At 42.2% G+C, this 22,609-nt stretch overlaps 1 protein-coding gene across 3 annotated transcripts in view; it reads right to left on the bottom strand.

The window, feature by feature from the left end:
* Positions 1-22,609, bottom strand: part of LOC125464994 (zinc transporter ZIP12-like) — a 78,164-nt gene that overhangs the window by 41,610 nt on the left and 13,945 nt on the right. Inside the window, exons 3-6 of one of the 3 annotated variants that reach the window (XM_048558016.2) lie at positions 15,964-16,251; positions 9,946-10,153; positions 7,387-7,577; positions 4,795-4,972 (exon numbers count right to left, since the gene is read on the bottom strand). In XM_048558016.2, coding sequence (XP_048413973.1) covers positions 4,795-4,972; positions 7,387-7,577; positions 9,946-10,153; positions 15,964-16,251 — 865 coding nt within the window. Of the gene's footprint in view, positions 1-4,794; positions 4,973-7,386; positions 7,578-9,945; positions 10,154-15,963; positions 16,252-22,609 lie in introns of those variants that run through there. The other 2 variants (XM_048558022.2, XM_059638730.1) reach the window with 2 other exon arrangements.

Raw genomic sequence — 22,609 nt, 5'->3', positions numbered from 1 at the left:
GGAGGGGATAGGTCAGTCCAGGGAAGACGGACAGGTCAAGGAGGTGGGATGAGGTTAGTAGGTAGGAGATGGGGGTGTGGCTTGGGGTGGGAGGAAGGGATGGGTGAGAGGAAGAACAGGTTAGGGAGGCAGAGACAGATCGGACTGGTTTTGGGATGCAGTGGGTGGAGGGGAAGAGCTGGGCTGTCGTCCCCTCCCCCCACTGCACCACACAACCAGCCCAGCTCTTCCCCTCCACCCACTGCATCCCAAAACCAGTCCGATCTGTCTCTGCCTCCCTAACCTGTTCTTCCTCTCACCCATCCCTTCCTCCCACCCCAAGCCGCACCCCCATCTCCTACCTACTAACCTCATCCCGCCTCCTTGACCCGTCCGTCTTCCCTGGACTGACCTATCCCCTCCCTACCTCCCCACCTATACTCTCTCCACCTATCTTCTTTTCTCTCCATCTTTGGTCCGCCTCCCCCTCTGTCCCTATTTATTCCAGAACCCTCACCCCATCCCCCTCTCTGATGAAGGGTCTAGGCCCGAAACGTCAGCTTTTGTGCTCCTGAGATGCTGCTTGGCCTGCTGTGTTCATCCAGCCTCACATTTTATTATCTTTCTCCATTGTGGACCTGATGGCTGTATGGCTGGTGAAGTGAAGCGTGCTAGTTCTATCAGGATGAATGTAGACCCCAGCAGTGGGGACTTGTTCTGACATAACAACGAGGTTTATTATAAGAAAATAATAAGCACAACTATACTTGGTCAGATATAATAATTTGGGATCTGGTGCAGAAATATCTAGCATACTCTGAAAAGTATAGTAGAGCTCCTTGTCACCTTACGTGACCCTAGTAATGTTGGTGGAGCCAGTGTGATATTAACAGCGTAATATGAGCTTGTACAACATCTCCCCCAAAACATTTTTCCCATTGTTAATCCATTACACAATCATGTATGTAACTAAATTATATTTACCATTGCTTCATCTTCCCCAAGTCACTGGCATCACAAATATAAGCATTCTAAACATTTCACAATTCCCTCCGAAAGCATTATGTGTATACTTGGAAGAATGGTAAGTCTTTCCTTTCAGTACTGCTGATCCTGATTCTGATCTGTGGATTATTTCTCAGTTGGAGGATAATTTATCGCTCAGAGATCCTTCACAAAGGACATCATTTATTGCAGACCTTGTTGTTCTGTTAGCCTGTCTGGAGGACACTTACTCACCTGAATTTTCTTCTGATTTGCTAAGATCCCTGTGTTTTCCAAGTGTGGCTGGCTCATCTCTCTTTTCCAAGCCAGTACTCTTGCCACTGTGTTTCTTACAAACTTCTGAATGAAGTTTTGCCTTTGGAGGGCTGAGATTGCCTATTTGCTGCTTTCATACTTGAGTGTCTGTGTCTTCTTTACGGTGATAATATTCTTAATGCAATAAACTGACTTGCTTGAATACTTTTCTTCTGGGGTTTCTGGATTCCTTCTTCCCATGGTGATGGTCAGTTCCTTGTCACTGCAATTATGGGATGCATTCCCAGAAGACAGTTGCTGCCACCTTGTGGTATTTGCCACCTCTACCAGACTGTGATACTACATAGGAGTTGATTGAACAATATATTTTCTGAGATTTTGTCTTTGTTTCAAAATTCTCCATTGCTGTCTTATGGGTTTTTTAATATAAATATTTGTGATGAATGCTTACATCAAGTTTCTTCTTTTGCACAAGAGAATGAGTTCCCTCAAAAGAGAGTTAAGGATTTGAATTTGATGTGTTTTAGGCATACATCAATCCAGTGCACCCCATTCATAAAATTACCTTTCAGGGACCCCTATTTTACATTTGAATTTTGACAAATTTAGGCAGACATGAGTTATTCATTTTAGAGACGGTGAGAGATAAAGCTTCTTATGAATTATGGCTGAATAAACATGGTGAAAAATAGTCAATTCTACTCAGAATTCCTACTTCATTAAGAAGACAGATCAGAAAACTATCAATTTATTAAACAGCTGACTGTTTGGCCATTTTACTTTCAGCATTGCAGTTGATTCCATTATTGCTAAACTAGAGCTTTTATACATTTGGCAAAATCTTGTGCTTTTCCACATTGTGGGTTTGGTGAACAAAGAACAAAGAAAATTACAGCATAGGAACAGATCCTTTGCCCTCCAAGCCTGCACCGACATGCTGCCCATCACAATAAAAAACCCTTACCCTTCCAGGATCCATATCGCTCTATTCCCATCCTATTCGTGTATGTGTCAAGACCCCTTTAAAAGTCACTATAGCATCTCCTTCCACCACCTCCCCCAACAGTGGGTTCCATGCACCCACCACCCTCTATGTAAAAAACTTGCCTCGTAAATCATCTTTAAACCTTGCCCCTCGCACCTTAAATCCATGTCCCTTGGTAACTGACTCTTCCACCCTGGGAAAAAGCTTCTGACTGTCCAGTCTGCTCATGCCCTTCATAATCTTTTAGACCTCTATCAGGTCCCCCCTCAACCTCTGTTGTTCCGCTGAGAACAATCCAAGTTTCTCCAATCTCTCCTCATAGCTAATGCCCTCCATCCAGCCAACATCCTGGTAAATCTTTTCTGTACCCTCTCCAAAGCTACCACATTCTTCTGGTAGTGTGGAGACCAGAATTGAACACAATATTCTAATTGTAGCCTAAGGTTCTATAAAGCTGCAACATTACCTGCCAATTTTTAAACTCGATGCCCTCGCCAATGAAGGCAAACATGCCATATGCTTTGTTGACTATCTTCTCCACCTGCATTGCCACTTTCAGTGACCTGTGTACCAGTACAACCAGATCCCTCTGCCTATCAGTACTCTTAAGGGCTCTGCCATTTACTATATATTTTTCATCTGGATTAGGCTTGCAAGATGCATTACCTCACATTTTTCAGGATTCAACTCCATCTGCCATCTCTCTGCCCAAGTCACCAACCGATCTATATTCAGCTATATCCTTTGACGGGCCTGCAATTCCACCAACCTTTGTGTCATCGGCAAACTTGCTAATCAGACCAGTTACATTTTGCTCCAAATCATTTATATATATTACAACCAGCAAAGTTCCCAACACTGATCCCTGAGGAACACCACTGGTTACAGCCCTCCATTCAGAAATGCACCCTTCCACTGCTACCCTCTGTCTTCTCTAGCTGAGCCAGTGTTTTTATCCATCTTGAAAAATCACCTCTGACCCCGTGCGACTTTATCCATTGAGGATAAGGATGCTCTATTTTAAGTTAAGTCCATCACGAAAAAGTTGATACGTATGCATCTCACCTCACTGTCATTGTGCCCCTTATGAGGCTATCAATACCCATTTCATTGAACCCTCGTATGTTCAGTATCTTACTGGCACAAGATACAATTAAATATCTGGAATTTAAGAGTCTAATGATGACCACGAAACCAGTGTCAATTGTCAGAAAAATCTATTTGGTTCACTAATGTCTGCCGGAGAAAGAAATCTGCTATCCTTACCTGGCCTGGCCTCCCTCTGGGCAGTTAGGGAGGGCATTAAATGCTGGGCCTAGCCAGCGATGCCCATATCCCATTAATGAATAAAAAACATTTGACCACTACAGGCATTAATGTAAGAGCAAGCATGTCATATAGAAAACATGACAAGGAAACGCTCAATCCCAGGAAGTGTGGTGGGGAGTGGTTCTTCAATGTCAATCAAGAAGATCTTGGAATGAGTGCAGGTACCATCCCCTGATCTTGCTGCTCCCTCCCCCCACAGCAAAGTCTATGCTGTGATGCCATTGTACACTTGTCCTCTGGACCATGTCAATCCAAAACCTGTTGGGTGTTGAAATAGTAACAGTAATGTCCAAAGCCTTCCTCAATGACACCATCGAATACAGAAGACCTGCCAGCTTCATGATTTGTCAATAGCTGTCAGTCGTGGGGCTTCTCCCTCCAAAGCCCTTGATCCTTGGTCATTGCTCATTGTTAGCCTGACAGGTGCCTGAGTGGCACAAAATGCAGCAGGCCCTCACGAAGAGGCTGTGCAAGTGTTTGACTCATTCTCCACATACCAGCTGAGGCTCCTGTCACTTCTGAAAGACATTGCCCAGTCCCTGCAGGAAATTTTTCTTCAAGTGAAAAATCTCAGAATCACATTATGACGATGGCTCAGGAGGCCATTCAGTCCACCATGCCTGTTCTGGTTTTATTATCTCGCACCTTTTCCTCATATCCCTGCTCAAACTTTCTGTGCAAAATTCATCCAGTGCTCATCCAATTGGCCCAACCTCTATCACATTTCCAGGCAGTGCACTCCATCTTCCAAATATATGGCTGAAATAGTCAAAAAAGTGTCATGCCTTGTGCACCAGTACCAATAACTATATTTTAGCAGATGCATAGAGTTGGGCACGAGAGGTTGTTTCTGAGTAATATGTTGCAGCAAGTAGAATGCAACTTAGAACAGGGTTCAGCCATCATTAAATGTGATAGACTGATGTATGTTTGGATCATGTGAAAATTCAGTCTGTAATGATCAGGTCATAGTGTTGGCCCTGCTGGGAAAATACAAGAAATTCATTGTAAGGGAAGGGGCCCAGATCTCTTAGAAATACTACGTATTTCAATGAAGGATGTGTGGGAAAATATTTCTAATGAATCTTTGAAAGACTAGCAGAGAGCTTAATTGCAAAGAATGCACAAACCTAGTGTCTGGTCAATCCTAAGGGGCACATAATAGATTATGTGTGTGTAAGTATTGCTTCTGCCATTGTAGAGATGCCAATTACAAAACCATGTTATTTAGTATGACTTACTCTCAGTGTTAGTTGGCAGGACAACAGACTGTGCGTATTCCTGTCCACTATGTTGACAAGCTTCACTAAGCAGCTGTTGAATAATTGCTGGGCTGATCTGGTTGAAGTGTTCTTTTGAAATTGCAAAATCACTGCCATTTACAAAGATTCCCATTAGCTGTTCAGCAGAAAAGCAAACCTAGTTGAGGGATATGACAGTTAATTTATCTGCAGTTGAAGCTTTACAAATCTACAAAAAACCAGCCACAAGTTTTAATGAGATACAGTAGCAATGGACAATCCTTGCATATAATATTTGCAAAATTACTTTTGTGGAAGGTCCACTATGCAGACACCAATAACCTTATATCACAAAGAGATCATCAGACAAGAAAGTCAACATAGATAAGCTGCAGATATTAAACCTTAACTTCTGGGCTGTTAAAGGAGAAATTTTAACAACTGGTCGAAAGCCACCTTTGGTAGTTAAAATGTCAATAGTTATCCACTGGAAAGTTGCACCTGTCCCATCTTTAACCATTTTAGTGAAATCTTTGATCAGGTCGGGCACTCAAAGCGTTTTGACTCATTTTTACCTTGGCTAGGCATAGGGATTTGGTATAGAGTGTTGAGGAGAAATTAGCCCAAAGATACCCATATTTAAGCAAAAATATGACATTACCCTCATGAAAAAGAACCTGGTGACTAATTTATATTTTTGTTTTACTTTTCCTATTAAATTAAACAGTGTTAGATGCATAACCATTTAGACATTGAGGTGAATAAATATAGGTGGCATTATAGCAGGAGTCAAATATTGACTCTAAAAATAATTTCTGTGGAAAAATGTGTCTTGTCGGTATTGTGCTGCAGCATGTTTGCAGCCTCCCATGTATAATGCAATGGAGTCGTGAGAAATGGATTCAAACCATAATCAACTATTCCACTAAGGTGCTGATCTCAACTTTGCTATTGTGTGTTAAGCAGAGGTATAGATTTTAATGACATTCAAAGCATCTGAGCCACAGACAAATCCATAAAACTGTTAAAAGCTGACTTGGGGGTTTCAAAAAGCTGGCAATTCAAGAATTGTCTATTGCTTGAAAACAATTTGTTATGGGGCTTTGTAAGTAAAGTACTTGTTATATATAACCACCCTTCACTTCTATATGGAAAACACTAGAAATAAGAATGTGAAAGAGTGAAGAGGGCTTTGAAATGTTGAAGAAACACAAACGAAAATCATATTCTCACTGTAACATAATGCCAGTTTGGTTATTTAGCCATTTCGAGCTTCAAAATTAATATAATTCAAACCTTAAAGATCTGAAAAACGTAAGTTATACTTAAGATTTTTCACAATATAACGAGCTGGTCACTTAGCCAAATATTTATTTCAATCTTCATTGTGCCACAACAAACTCACCTTCATTATAGTTTCCAAAGATATTCTAATATAGGTGCAACAAGACATTTTATCCTTTTGAAGCAGAGACACTACTTCATCCAATTCAACACAGTTTCATTGCCATTCATTTTCAGCCCCTTCACTGCCCTCCATTTTCACATTTTGCATTTTATCCAACTTCACTTTTACTGCAATCCAAACGTTGCCCTCATGTTTCCTTTTTCTGTCATTTAGCTTTTTTTCACTACTGTTCATTCTAGCTTTACCTCATTTTTTCACCTTCCTTTTCAATGCTGTCCATTTGCCTTCCCCACCCAATCCAGTTTATATCTAGTGGCTAATATTCAGCTCCCTATTCACTTTCTGAACCACTTCACAATAACATCTTCTGTATAACTATAGGCAACAACCTCATGGAATACAGGAAAGGAGTCTGTTATATTAATGGATACATGTAGTATGTGCCAGCAGTAAAAAAGAACAAAATGAATTTGGTGATATGTAACTACAGGTGAGTATAATGTCCAGTAAATGATATTGAGTCTACAAAAAAGGAGGAGTTTACATTTATAAAATACGTTGCACAAAATCAGATTGTGTACAGTTCTCAAAACTGTGCTAAAGCGAGGATATCCAGGCTTTAAAGTCAATACAGAAAGGGCAGCCAAACTAATGTGCAGCTTGTGGCATTTGAACTATGAATAAAAGGTTGAAGAGCCTGGGATTGTTTACTCTGGAGAAATGATGGCTCACAGGAGATATTATTCAAACATTCAGTATTCTTAAGGGAATGGATTAATCAAACATGTTCAAGATTGCCAAAAATGCAAGGATCAAAAGATGTAGGCTCAGGATTACAACATAAAGGCCACTGTTGATTTAATAACTTTACTCAAAAAGTGATAACATGGAGAATGAATGGTCTGCTGATGCAATTGAGATCAATGAGAAAAAAAATTAAGGAAGAATTGAATTAATATTTGAAGGAGTAGATGATTGTCCCATTGAGATTTTTGGAACATTGACCTGCACAAACATTACCTGTTGTATAAGTTCAAATGCTGCACTACATTATGGTCAACTGTAAATAGAAATTTTAATAAAACATCATAATTAATAACAGAGAATCACAAGAATTAAAATCTTAGAATGATACTATTTAGCCAAAGGAAAATCAATCAGGTCATTAATGACATTTCTTTTACCTTTGCCCATGTGAATCTATCATCTTCGTGTAAATCGTTGCACTCTTGATGATCTTGGCTATGCTCTGTTTCAAACAGTAACTGGGCAGAGCCTTTGGCTGGCTTCACAGTGCTTCCAGCACTTTGCTGTTCATGTGACTTCAGTTCAAAGTACCTCCCCAACCCCAGATGATTAAGTAGATGGTTCAGATCTGAACATAGGGGAGAGAAGAGAATGTAAATAGGCCAGTTAGTATGTCACAAACCATGCACAGTTTGCCTAGCAGTCATTAATCTGTGCCCATTTCACCTTTTGAAGCAGAGAAAATCTACAAAGAGAGAGAAGGATTTGTTTTAGTTTTCTAGACATGCACCCATCTGTTGCATTCAAATTGTCTGCTCCATCTGGTGAAGGGAAGGCTAATGCAATTTAAATCTGATGGATGAGCTGCTGGACACAAATCATGGAGTTTTGATTGTTGTGTATGGCTGTGTCATGAACAATTTAATCGGGAGCATAGATTCAAAGAGGGGAATGAAGACAGTACAGATGGTGAGTCTTCTAGGCTCTTTATGGTCCTGATAATCTAAGTTGGGTCTGAACTGCAAAGGTTCCAACCTGTTCTGATCAAAAATAGTAGGGGGTTGGGGGGGTGCGGTGAGGGAAAGCGGTACTACGGCGCATTGTTACAGAGTAAAAGCCCACCCATTTAAAACCAAGATGCAAAGGGGCATCATGAAATACAGAAATTGTCTACCCCAGATTACAGAACATAGAACATAGAACATTACAGCACAGTACAGGCCCTTCGGCCCTCAATGTTGTGCCGACCTGTCATACCGATCTCAAGCCCATCTAACCTACACTATTCCATGTACGTCCATATGCTTATTCAATGACGACTTAAATGTACCTAAAGTTGGCAAATTCGCTACCATTGCAGGCAAAGCGTTCATACCCTTATTACTCTCTGAGTAAAGAAATTACCTCTGACATCTGTCCTATATCTTTCACCCCTCAATTTAAAGCTATGCCCCCTCGTGCTCGCCATCACCATCCTTAGAAAAAGGCTCTCCCTATCCACCCTATCTAACCCTCTGATTATTTTATATGCCTCAATTAAGTCACCTCTCAACCTTCTTCTCTCTAACGAAAACAGCCTCAAGTCCCTCAGCCTTTCCTCGCAAGACCTTCCCTCCATACCAGGCAACATCCTAGTAAATCTCCTCTGCACCCTTTCCAAAGCTTCCACATCCTTCTCATAATGCGGTGACCAGAGCTATACGCAATACTCCAAGTGCGGCCACACCAAAGTTTTGTACAGCTGCAGCATAACCTCATGGTTCCGGAACTTGATCCCTCTATTAATAAAAGTTAAAACACTGTATGCCTTCTTAACAGCCCTGTCAACCTGGGTGGCAACTTTCAAGGATCTGTGTACATTGACACCGAGATCTCTCTGCTCATCTACACTACCAAGAATCTTACCAGTAGCCTAGTACTTTGCATTCCGGTTACTCGTACCAAAGTGCATCACCTCACGCTTGTCCGCATTAAACTCCATTTGCCACCTCTCAGCCCAGCTCTGCAGCTTATCTATGTCTCTCCGTAACCTACAACATCCTTCGTCACTATCCGCAACTCCACCAACCTTAGTGTTGTCCGCAAATTTACTAACCCATCCTTCTACGCCCTCATCCAGGTCATTTATAAAAATGACAAACAGCAGTGGATCCAACACCGACCCTTGCGGTACACCACTAGTAACAGGACTCCAGGATGAACATTTCCCATCAACCAGAACCCTCTGTCTTCTTTCAGCAAGCCAATTTCTGATCCAAACTGCTATATCTCCCACAGCCCCATTTCTCTGCATTTTGTACAATAGCCTACTGATTGTAGAAGTTGAATCTCTGGAAGTGTATAAAGGGCGGGGAGATAGATTTTTGAAATGTCGTGAAGTTGACAGCAAAGCTAAGTGTGCAAAAAGGGGAGCTAATGCTGGAGCAGCTCAGCCATTATCTTGTTGAATGGGGCAGGTTTGAGGGGCAAAATGGCCTACTGCGGCTCCTATTGAGTAAGTTCTTATGTTTTTATTAAAGAGTCACTCAGGCTGTTGGGGCCATTTTTATGTCATTAATGAACCCTTTTCATCAGGCAATTTCAGCCAAAATAGCACCCATTTTGTTGTCCTTTATCTTCATTTATTGAAGGCTAAGGTAGTGCCTTCATAATGTTACTTTAATGGCTACAGTACAATTAACCTAAATTTGAGTGTTCACCATCTCATTACAGCAATTTATAGAATTGAATTTTATAATTGTTAACTGGAGAAATAGTCATGGAAATAAATTTACTTGAAGAATTAGTAGCTAATAAAAGCATTTCATAACTGGACAACACAACTAATTTGGTAGTTAGTAGTATGCTTGTAAATTTCTTTGTTATTGCAGTTATTGTTAAAATCGTGTCAGATTCATTTAACTTCCACTACCACAAGTTTCCCTCATTTGCACAGCAATAATTTTCCTTTAATTAGGTAGGACTATCACCAGTGTTCTTTTGATTAATTGACATACCTGAAGTAGTTATGGTAGTTGTCCTGTTCAGTGATCTGAAAATAAATTCAATGAAAAAGTCTGGATTGGGTAAACTTGAGCTTCTAATACAAAATCCTTGAAGAATCGAAGTAATGATTGCACTGGCCAGTCGGGGGGCAGTATTTTCATCAGCACCCAGGGGACCCACTATGCCAGCTTTTTCCTCCAGCCAATTGGCATCAATGCACTGGAAAATAAACAAAACATGTTTTTTTGTCATGCCTTCATCAATGAATAAGGCTCATAAATGCGCTGCAACTTTAAAAAGATACATAGAACATAGAACATAGAACAGTACAGCACAGAACAGGCCCTTCAGCCCACAATGTTGTGCTGACCATTGATCCTCATGTATGCACCCTCAAATTTCTGTGACCATATACATGTCCAGCAGTCTCTTAAATGACCCCAATGACCTTGCTTCCACAACTGCTGCTGGCAACGCATCCCATGCTCTCACAACTCTCTGCGTAAAGAACCTGCCTCTGACATCCCCTCTATACTTTCCACCAACCAGCTTAAAACTATGACCCCTCGTGCTAGCCATTTCTGCCCTGGGAAATAGTCTCTGGCTATCAACTCTGTCTATGCCTCTCATTATCTTGTATACCTCAATTAGGTCCCCTCTCCTCCTCCTTTTCTCCAATGAAAAGAGACCGAGCTCAGTCAACCTCTCTTCATAAGATAAGCCCTCCAGTCCAGGTAGCATCCTGGTAAACCTCCTCTGAACCCTCTCCAAAGCATCCACATCTTTCCTATAATAGGGCGACCAGAACTGGACGCAGTATTCCAAGTGCGGTCTAACCAAAGTTTTATAGAGCTGCAACAAGATCTCATGACTCTTAAACTCAATCCCCCTGTTAATGAAAGCCAAAACACCATATGCTTTCTTAACAACCCTGTCCACTTGGGTGGCCATTTTAAGGGATCTATGTATCTGCACACCAAGATCCCTCTGTTCCTCCACGCTGCCAAGAATCCTATCCTTAATCCTGTACTCAGCTTTCAAATTCGACCTTCCAAAATGCATCACCTCGCATTTATCCAGGTTGAACTCCATCTGCCACCTCTCAGCCCATCTCTGCATCCTGTCAATGTCCTGCTGCAGCCTACAACAGCCCTCTACACTGTCAACGACACCTCCGACCTTTGTGTCGTCTGCAAGCTTGCTGACCCATCCTTCAATTCCCTCGTCCAAGTCATTAATAAAAATTACAAACAGTAGAGGCCCAAGGACAGAGCCCTGTGGAACTCCACTCACCACTGACTTCCAGGCAGAATATTTTCCTTCTACTACCACTCGCTGTCTTCTGTTGGCCAGCCAATTCTGTATCCAAGCAGCTAAGTTCCCCTGTATCCCATTCCTCCTGACCTTCTGAATGAGCCTACCATGGGGAACCTTATCAAATGCCTTACTGAAGTCCATATACACCACATCCACAGCTCGACCCTCATCAACCTTTCTAGTCACATCCTCAAAAAACTCGATAAGGTTTGTAAGGCATGACCTACCCCTCACAAAGCCGTGTTGACTGTATTTGATCAAGCCATGCTCTTCCAGATGGTCAAAAATCTTATCCCTCAGAATCCTTTCTAACACCTTGCAGACGACAGACGTGAGACTTACCGGTCTATAATTGTCGGGGATTTCCCTATTTCCTTTCTTGAAGAGAGGAATTACATTTGCCTCTCTCCAGTCCTCAGGTACGACTCCAGTGGAGAGCGAGGATGCAAAGATCTTCGCAAGTGGCGAAGCAATTGCATTTCTCGCTTCCCAAAGCAGCCGAGGACAAATCTGATCCGGGCCTGGCGACTTGTCAATCTTAATGTTTGACAAAATTTTCAGCACATCAGCTTCGTCTATCTCTATCCATTCCAGCATGCACACCTGCTCTTCAAAGGTTTCATTCACTACAAAGTTGGTTTCTTTCGTAAAGACAGAAGCAAAAAACTCATTTAGGGCTTCCCCTACCTCCTCAGGCTCCACACACAAGTTCCCTATGCTATCCCTGATCGGCCCTACTCTTTCTTTGACCATTCTCTTATTCCTCACGTAAGTGTAAAATGCCTTTGTGTTTTCCCGGATTCCTTCTGCCAAGCCTTTCTCGTGCCCCCTCCTGGCTCTCCTCAGACCATTTTTGAGCTCCTTCCTTGCCTGCATGTAATCCTCTCTAGCTGAACTTGACCCTAGCTTCCTCCACCTTATGTAAGCTACCTTCTTCCTTTTCACTAGAAGCTCCACCGCTCTCGTCATCCAAGGTTCCTTAATCTTACCCCTTCTTGCCTGTCTCAGAGGGACGTATTTACTCATCACTCCCAACAACTGTTCCTTAAACCGTCTCCACATGTCTATAGTTCCCTTACCATGGAACAACTGCTCCCAGTCCATGCTTCCTAACTCATGTCTAATTGCATCATAGTTTCCTCTTCCCCAATTAAATATCCTCCCATTCTGCCTAATCCTCTCCTTCTCCATAGCTATGTAGAATGTGAGGCAGTTATGGTCACTATCACCAAAATGCTCTCCCACCACAAGATCTGATACCTGCCCCTGCTCGTTTCCGAGCACCAAGTCTAGAATGGCCTCTCCCCTCGTCGGCCTGTCAACGTACTGCGTTAGGGAACCCTCCTGAACACACCTTACAAAAACAGCTCCATTCAAATCTTCTGCTCGAAGGAGGTTCCAATCAATATTAGGAAAGTTAAAGTCACCCATTACAACAACCCTACTGCGTGCACACTTTTCCAAAATCTGTCGACCTATGCTTTCTTCAATCTCCCTGCTGCTATTGGGGGGCCTGTAGTAAACCCCTAACGAGGTGACTACTCCCTTGCTGTTCCTAATTTCCACCCATACTGACTCAGTAGGCAGATCTTCCTCGACAAAGGAAGCTTCTGTAGCTGTGATACCCTCTCTGATTAGTAGTGCTACACCCCCTCCTCTTTTTCCCCCCTCCCTATTCTTTTTAAATGTTCTAAACCCTGGAACATCCAGCAACCATTCCTGCCCATGAGAAACCCATGTCTCTGTTATGGCCACAACAGCATAGCACCAGGTACTGATCCATGCTCTAAGTTCATCACTTTTATTCCTGATACTCCTTGCATTAAAGCAAACACACTTTAACCGATCCCTTGGTTCCTTCCCAGGAAAATCCTTCCCACTAGCTGGTCTACCTCTTGCTACTGCCTCACCTGCATCAACGCTCACCTCTGGTATACCGCTCAGGTTCCCACCCCCCTGCCATACTAGTTTAAACCCTCTCGAACTACTCGAGCAAACCTTCCACCCAGGACATTGGTCCCCTTCCAGTTCAGATGCAACCCGTCCTTCTTGTACAGGTCCCACCTTCCCCAGAAGGCATCCCAATTATCTACATATCTGAAGCCCTCCCTCCTACACCAGCTGCGTAGCCACGTGTTCAGCTGCGCCCGCTCCCTGTTCCTCACCTCGCTATCTCGTGGCACCGGTAGTAAACCAGAGAACACTACTCTGTTCGTCCTGCTCTGCAGCTTCCATCCTAACTCCCTGAAATCACTTTTTATATCCTCAAACCTATTTCTGGCTATATCATTTGTGCCAATATGTAACACGATTTCTGGCTGTTCGCCCTCCCCTTTTAGAACTTTATACACCCGATCGGAGACGTCCCGGACATTTTAGTAGTACTTGTTCTTTTTGAGTTCTCTACTCAAAGCAGGTCCGACCAATTGTGCTGCAATCTCCTTCACAGGTTGGGCAGGAGCAGCAGGCCAATATCCACCCAGCCAAAACAGAAATCCAACTACTAGCCATTAGCACTAATCTGACCTGCACTGGACATCCTGCAGTCTCACCCCTCAACATGCCTGAGCTGTTGTAAGACCATGCACTTTTACATTGATATTCTAATCTGGAGTTAAGAATATTAATGGTAGAGGTTTCAATTTCTTTCCATCATACAAAAGACCAAGAATCTCTCCCAATCTTACCATTGCCATTCATGGATGTTGGAATTATTTAAAAGTTGATGCTGTTTGGCTGTGTCATGAGCATGCCTTCCTTGGTCCTCAAGTCCTGGAGCTGGACTTGACCTGGACGTTTTGGCTCAGAGACAGCACTCTACAATTGCATCACAAGGTCTCCACTTATTAGTGCAATAATTCCAGAAAAATAATTTGAAAACTGGAAAAGAATATCTATTAACAATTAAATGAAGTAGGGCAATCTTTAATTTCTGGGAATGAGATTCAAATCAGAATAAAACATGATGAAAGTCTTTTATGAACATGTGGAATTTCTAACGGGTATACGCCAAACTGGAACTGGCAACAAATTGGAAGTCTCGTGTGAATTGAAAAAAATGTCTCATTATTGAATAGAGATTTTTTTTTCCTGAGATACGTTTATATCTGACATGGGCAGCCTTAAGACTGAAACTTTGGGAAGTGAGCTTGGCCTTCAGTGTTGACATGATAGGCAATAACAAATTGACAGCCTTTTACACTTCTATCAACCGCAAGAAGAAGAGAGTCAGACAGGCAACAATTTTGTCATTGAGACAACAAGGTGTAGAGCTAGGCCAAGCAGCATCACAGGAGCAGGAAGTCTGACGTTTCGGGCCGAGACCCTTCTTCAGAATGGGGGGGGGGGGGCGAAGGAGATTCTGAAATAAATAGGGAGAGAGGGGGAGGTGGATAGAAGATGGATAGAAGAGAAGATAAGTGGACAGGAGACAGACAGGGCAAAAAGGCAAGGATGGAGCCAGTAGAGGTGAGTGTAGGTGGGAATGTAGGGAGGGGATAGGCCAGTCCAGGGAGGACGGGCAGGTCAAGGACGCAGGATGAGGTTAGTAGGTATAAGATGGCGTTTGGGCTTCAGGTGGGAGGAGGGGATAGGTGGGAGGAAGGACAGGTTAGGGAGGTGGGGACGAGCTGGGCTGGTTTTGGTATGCGGTAGGGGGAGGGGAGATTTTGAAGCTGGTGAAGTCCACATTGATACCATTGGACTGTCGGATTCCCAAGCAGAATATGAGTTGCTGTTCCTGCAACATTCGGGTAGCATCATTGTGGCACTGCAGGAGGCCCAGGATGAACATATCGTCTGAAGAAAGGGAGGGGAAGTTGAAATGATTCACGACTGGGAGGTGCAGTTGTTTATTGCGTACCGAGTGTAGGTGTTCTGCAAAGCGGTACCCAAGCCTCCGCTTGGTTTCCCCAATGCAGAGGAGGCCGCAACGGGAATAGCGGATACAGTATACTGCATTAACAGATGTGCAGGTGAACATCTGCTTCATGTGGAAAGTCTTCTTGGGGCCTGGGATGGTGGGGAGGGAGGAGGTGTGGGGGCAGGTGTAGCACTTCCTGCGGTTGCAGGGGAAAGTTTCGGGTGTGGTGGGCCTGTAGGGGAGTGTAGGACAGACAAGGGAGTCATGGAGAGAGTGATCCTTCTGGAAGGCAGATAAGGGTGGGGAGGGAAAAATGTTTTTGGTGGTGGGGTCGGATTGCAGATGGCGGTAGTGTTGGAGGATGATGCTACAGGATCCGGAGGTTGGTGGGGACGAGGGAGATTCTGTTTTGGTTGTTATTGCAAGGAGGGGCTATGAGGGATGTGTTGTGGGAAATGTGGGAGACACGGTCGAGGGCATTCTCAACCACTGCGGGGGTGGGGGGGGTTAGATGAAGAATGAGGACATCTGAGATGTATGGGATTGGAATGCTTCATCCTGGGAGCAGATGCGGCGGAGGCGAAGGAATTGGGAATAGGGGATGGCATTTTTGAAGGAAGGTGGGTGGGAGGAGGTGTATTCAGGTAGCTGTGGGAGTCGGTGCGTTTGAAATGGATATCGGCTTCTTGGTGGTTTTGTAACTCCTGATGATTCATTTCACACCTCCGATACTCAAAATGGCAGTAATTCTATTTTCCAATGCAACATGTCTCACCCTGATGAAAGCAATATTCACAAGAAAATGTTTATGGTTCAATTTGACTTTGCTAAAAGGAAAAGACTCACTCACCCGACTCCAGGAGGAAACTGTGTAATGCTCTTGAATGATTTCCAAAAGTTTGTCAATTTCATCATGGGACAGATGATTTAAATCTTGATGTGGCTTTAAACTTAAAATCTTAGTGAGATAGAATCTGTAGTCCTCAACTTTTGGATGAATATTTGAAGTGCAGGTATCTTTCATATTAATGATATAATACAGAAGAAGAATGGAAAGTCTGTGAAAGGCATTCTCATGTAGATGGTGTTCCTCATTATCCTCCTCTACAATTGAGAAGGTATCATTTGGCAAAAGGCACTATAATTAAAACATAATGGGATTTGAATAATTCTATATCTTCATGCCATTATTTAATGCAATTATACACTAATATTCACTGTTAGACATAATGTACATAGGCCCAAAGAATACACGTAGAACCTTTGGTGAATTTAAAGTAAGTTTAAAAATATTAGTCATGGGATGTGGGTGTTGCCAAATAGACCAACATTTATTACCCATCCTTAACACCCCTGGAGAAAGAGACATAGTTTTAAAGTGAGTAGAGCTAGATATATGGGAGATGTCAGAGGTAGGTTCTTTAGTCAGAGAGTGGTAGGGGCATGGAATGTATTGCAGGAGAGAGTGGTGGAGTCAGTCTCATTAGGGGCATTTAAGTGGCTATTAGATAGGCATATGGATGATAGCGTAATGTAGGGGTGGAGGTTAGATAGACCTTAGGTTTAGGGTAAAAGTTCGGCACAACATTGTGGGCCGAAGGGCCTGTACTGTGGTGTGCTCTTCTATGTTCTATGTTCTAAAGTGGTGATAAACTGACTTATTGAGCCATTGCATTCCTTGGGGTGAAGGAGCAACAATATATCCAACTTGGGATGGTGTGAATCATAAAGGGAATTTTGTGGATGGTGGCTTTCCCATGTATCTCTGTCCTTGCCTTTCTAGGTGGAAGATGGTGTAGGTTGGGAGATGCTGTCAGAGAAGCTTTATGACAATTTGTAAATGCTACACAGTACTGCCACTATGTGTCATTGTGAAGGGACTGCATATTGAAAGCAGTAGATGGAGTGCCAATCAAGGGGGTTGCTTTATATTGATGGTGTTACGCTTCTTGAGAGTTGCTGAAGTTGCACTTATTCAGGCAAGTGGAGATTATTCCGTCACGTTCTTGCGTCTTACAAATTGTGAGCAGTCACTGGAGAGATAGGATGTGAGTTTCAAACGAACCAGGGACGGTAATGTTAATCAAATGTGATCCTGCAGCTGGATAACATTTACTACATAATCCTGAGGGCATGAAGAATTATGCTGACAACCAACTTATGATTGCCATTGGGCTGGCGGTGTGGTGTACCAGCATGCATTCTAATAGGCCAAACCAGGGCAGGACCTACACAGTCAATGATAGGGCCGTTGGAAGTGTTACAGAACAAAGAGATTCAGGGGTACAGGCTCATAGCTCCTTGAAAGTGGAGTCACAGATAGTCAGGATCGTGAAGAAGGCTTTTGGCATGCTTGCTTTCATTGATCAGAGCATTAATTATAGGAATTGGGATGTGTTTTGTACATGTGGTTCTGGTCGCCCTAGTATAGAGTGGATATTTTTAAACTAGAAAGAGTGCAGAAAAGATTTACTAGGATGCTACCTGGACTGGAAGGTTTCAGTCAAAAGGAGAGGCTGGATAGTCTGAGGTGTATTTTCTTGAAGCATAGGAGACTGAGAGTCACTGATAGATCTATAAAATCATAACGGGCATAGATAAAGTAAATAGTCAACATGTTTTCCCTATGGAGTGGGAGTCTAAAACTGGAGGGCTTGTGTTTAATGTGAGAAGGGAGAAATACAAAAGGGTTCAGAAGGGCTATTTTTTTCACACAGAGGCTCATGAGTATCTGGTATTGGCTGCCAGAGGTGGTAGAGGCAAGTACAATCTTGTCATTTAAGAGACATTTGAACAGGCACATAGATGGGATAAGTATGGAGTGATATGGACCAAATGCAGGCAAACAGGACTAGGTTAATTGTGAAAACTGGATGGCATGGACAAGCTGAGCCAAAGGGCTTGTTTCCATGCTATAAACCTCTAAGACTCTATATTCTCGAAGCTACAAATATTAATAGACAGGGCCCTGCTCTTTGTAGACAGAAAGAACATGCATACATGCTATATCTGCTTTAACATCATGAAATAGATAACAGACATTCCCTGGTTCATGTCACAGACATTAATCAGAGTCAGTCTGTCCCTTTTCAAACTTTAAACAAATCTTAGCAGTTAACAGGCATTCATCGTTAACTGGTGCATTTACCATGACACCTCTACTAATCAAAATCCACTTGATAACCAAACAGCACTCTCCTCTCTTGCAGGATAAATGCCATTTTTCCTGAACTTTGGCAAATCTCCCGATGGTTGGAAGTAAAAAGTTTTTCACAAAATGTGTCTTTTTTCAGAATAAATAAAAACAATTATTAAAAATCCAATTATACTTGCATTTAAAACAATGTAGGTCCAATGTAATTTTTATACATGTATCTTGAATTACAAGCACTGCAAAATTGATCCAAATAACCAATATGTATAGTTCACTTGAATTGTATGTAATAGAACAAATTAAATCCATAAAATATAGGGTAGATTTTACAAGATTCTATTTGTTATAAATCCCCAACCTAGTTGTTTAGATGTTTCCATTTGCAAATGCAAGTTCATTAAATGTCACCTTACATGTATATATAAATAATACAACATGGTATATGGTCAGTGGATCAAGTTGCAAAGTGAAGACCTGTTCTGAAGCAGTTTTTCTGGAGAGACCTGACATATTCTGGTGTCAGGTTGTGATAGAGTTTGGATGAAGAGTTAGGGCAGAAGGCAAATGTTGATTTAAGTATGGCAGCTTCTTTTCCGCTGGTTGTCGATTTAAGTTGAATTTGGTAAATGATCAATTAAGCAAGAGGACTCACATAGCTCAGTCAGGATGTCCCAGTGGACTACTGCTTACCAGATATACATCTGCCCAGATATCTCCGGTACTGGCATAGTCAGCCAAGCAGTGTTCAAACTAAACTGAAGGTTGCCCTAATTTTCAGAATGAATTTTTTGCTTTTGTTTCTGGTGAAACTCATTTGCACATCGCAGAATGCAAACATTTCCATTAACATTTGCTATCGGGCAACTTTATATATTGTCATTTTTTTTTCATTTGAGCATATTCATTGATCTACTTAAAAGTAGTAAGTGCAACTTCATTTGTGTGTCCAAAAATAAATTTATCAGAAAAAAAGCATTTTAAGCTGTGTCTAGTTCGCAAGCTATGAATGATGCAATTTTAAATAACTGAAAGTGACTCTAAAAAGCTGCAGAACTATTTATAGATTTCATTGGTGTAAAGGTCAGATCCTTGGTATTATTTTTAAATATTTTTAGTTTGTAAAATCTTTCAGAAAGGGGCTATTATAAATCAGCTTAAAATTAAGAACCTTCTCAAAGGACTATAAATGTATTTAATGAGTCAAAGCTCATCACAGTTAAACTTGTTTAGTGATAATGGGAACTGCAGATGCTGGAGAATCCAAGATAATAAAGTGTGAAGCTGGATGAACACAGCAGGCCAACTGGTTTAGTGCTCAGTTTTGATGGCAGACCATAAGGCCATAATAAATATGAACAGGAGACGGTCAAGAGTGGTCTGAGAATCTCTCATGAGCGGAAATATCATTCAGCATTTACCCTGTCAACCCCGTTAATAATTCTATGTGTCTCAATTAGATCACCTCTCATTCCTATAAATTCCAGTGAGTAGAGTCCCAACTTGATTAGCCTTTGCTCATGAGGTATTGTCTCCATACCAGGTATCGTCCCTAATGAACCTTCATTGAACTACCTCCAATGAAATGATATATTTTCTTAAATAAGGGACGAAAACTGCTCACAGTACTCCAGATGTGGTCTCACCAGCAGCTCATACAGCTGCAGTAAAACTTTCCTTCTTTCAAAATCCGAACTCTTTGAAATAAGAGCCAACATTCCGTTAACCTTCCTGATTCCTCATTGCAGGTGTGCGCTATCATTCTGTTTCTTGCATAAGTACTCCTAAGTGTTTTGTGTTGCAGCTTTCTGCAGTTTTATCTCCATTTAAATAATACTCTTGTTCTCCCTTTCAACTTCACATTTTTCTAGATTATACTCCATTTGTTAACATTTTGACCATTTACTAAACCTATCAATATCTCTCTGTAAACTAATATACCTTTCGTAATACGCCTTTCTGCCTATTTTTGTGTTGTCTGCAAATTTGCCTTTAGTACAATAAATTCCTTCTTTGAAGTCATTAATATATGTTCTAAATAAGTGCAGTCCCTGATCCCTGTGGAACTCCACTGGTCACAGGTCACCAAATGAAAAAAGAACTCCTTATCAACCAAGCGGAGGCTTGGGGACCGCTTTGCAGAACACCTCCGCTCAGTTCGCAACAAACAACTGCACCTCCCAGTCGCAAACCATTTCCACTCCCCCTCCCATTCTCTTGATGACATGTCCATCATGGGCCTCCTGCACTGCCACAATGATGCCACCCGAAGGTTGCAGGAACAGCAACTCATATTCCGCCTGGGAACCCTGCAGCCATATGGTATCAATGTGGACTTCACCAGTTTCAAAATCTCCCCTTCCCCCACTGCATCCCTAAACCAGCCCAGTTCATCCCCTCCCCCCACTGCACCACACAACCAGCCCAGCTCTTCCCCCCCACCCACTGCATCCCAAAACCAGTCCAACCTGTCTCTGCCTCCCTAACCGGTTCTTCCTCTCACCCATCCCTTCCTCCCACCCCCAGCCGCACCCCCAGCTACCTACTAACCTCATCCCACCTCCTTGACCTGTCCGTCTTCCCTGGACTGACCTATCCCCTCCCTACCTCCCCACCTACACCCTCTCCACCTATCTTCTTTGCTCTCCATCTTCGGTCCGCCTCCCCCTCTCTCCCTATTTATTCCAGTTCCCTCCCCCCATCCCCCTCTCTGATGAAGGGTCTAGGCCCGAAACGTCAGCTTTTGTGCTCCTGAGATGCTGCTTGGCCTGCTGTGTTCATCCAGCCTCACATTTTATTATCTTGGAATCTCCAGCATCTGCAGTTCCCATTATCTCTCTCCTTATCACCTCTTATTGTTTCCTGACTATGAGTCAATTCTCTATCCATGCCAAAATACCATCTTCAATAAGCAGGCCTCTTTCTTATGACTTAATCTTTTTGAAGCACTTTGTTGGGTGCCCTCTGGAAGTCCAAATACAACGCATTTATTAGTCACTCTCTATCTACTCTAGTTGACAATTCCCCAAAAGTTCTAATAAATTAGTCAGACACAATTTCCCTTTCATGATCCATGTTGTCTCTGCTTGATTAGATTATAATTTTCCAAATATTCTGCTATTACTTCCTTAATAATTGATTCAGATACTTTTCCAAAAATAGGTGTTAGGTTAATTGACCTACAGTTACCCACTTCTTGCCTCCAATTTTGAATAGGTGTGTCACGTTAGAAGTTTTCCAATGCACTGGTACTTCTCCAGAATCCAGTGATTTTTGTAAAATTACAGGCAATGCATCCACAATCTCTGTAGCTACCTTGCTTATGATCCTAGGGTGCAAGCCATCCAGGATAGTGGCCTCATCAATGTTTAGCCCCATTAGTTTATCTAATCCTGCTTCTTTAGTGATGTGGATGGTACTTAACTCCTCCCCTGCTTTCTCTGATAGCATTGGCATGTTTGAAGTATGTTTCACCATAAAGACTAATGAAAAATATCTGTTTAACTCACCTGCCATTTTCTTGTTCCATGAAACCATCTCCCCTGGTTCCTTTTCTAAGGTCCTGATGTTTATTTTGATCCCTGTCCTCTTTTTTACTTTTTTAAAGTAGCTGTTAGTGTCAGTTTTTATATGCCTCACTATTCACCCTTGTAGATTATTTTCTCTCCTTTTATTATCTTTTTAGTCCTCCTTCTTTTGCTGGATTTGTATTTATTCCAGTCTCCAGGGCTATTGCTGACTTGGAACTCCATATATGCTTTTCTTTCAACATAATACTTTGCTTAGTTTCCATGGTTAGGCACAGTTGTTTTATTCCTCTGGCTGTGCCAACTTTCAGAGTGCTCTTTCTAAAACAAAACAGAGCAAAACATTGTGGAAATTCGGTAATGCTATCTTGCAACCTGTTCCATTAGGCAGAAGAAGGTCGGAAGTTACACAATGCTAGGTTATAGTCCAACAGGTTTATTTGGAGTCACACAAGCTTTCAGAGAACAACCACTTCATCAGGTGTAGTGAGAGAGCGGGGCACACAGACACAGAGGTTATAGACAGAGAGATCAAGGGCAGAGAGATCAAAAGATCGTACAACTGGTGTTGAGTGGAATGTCAGGTAATAAGTCTCTGCAGGTCACCAAGTATGTTAGACGGCATGTAAAATGTTTATAAAATCAATGTCAATGAAAAGAAAATGTGACATCTCAGGTCAGACACTGATTTGTAGGTGTGAGGCTTTGTTCAGAATCTGTCTCAGAGTTTTAACCTGGAATCAGGCTGGTTTTATTAGAAAGCTGAAATTTATAATATGCCACACGGACTGACCGTGCATACAAATTGTGTGTGTTTT

The sequence above is a fragment of the Stegostoma tigrinum genome, chromosome 2, assembly GCF_030684315.1.
Source record: "Stegostoma tigrinum isolate sSteTig4 chromosome 2, sSteTig4.hap1, whole genome shotgun sequence".
In the NCBI taxonomy this organism is placed as follows: Eukaryota; Metazoa; Chordata; class Chondrichthyes; order Orectolobiformes; family Stegostomatidae; genus Stegostoma; species Stegostoma tigrinum.
This window is presented reverse-complemented; position numbering and strand designations above follow the sequence as displayed.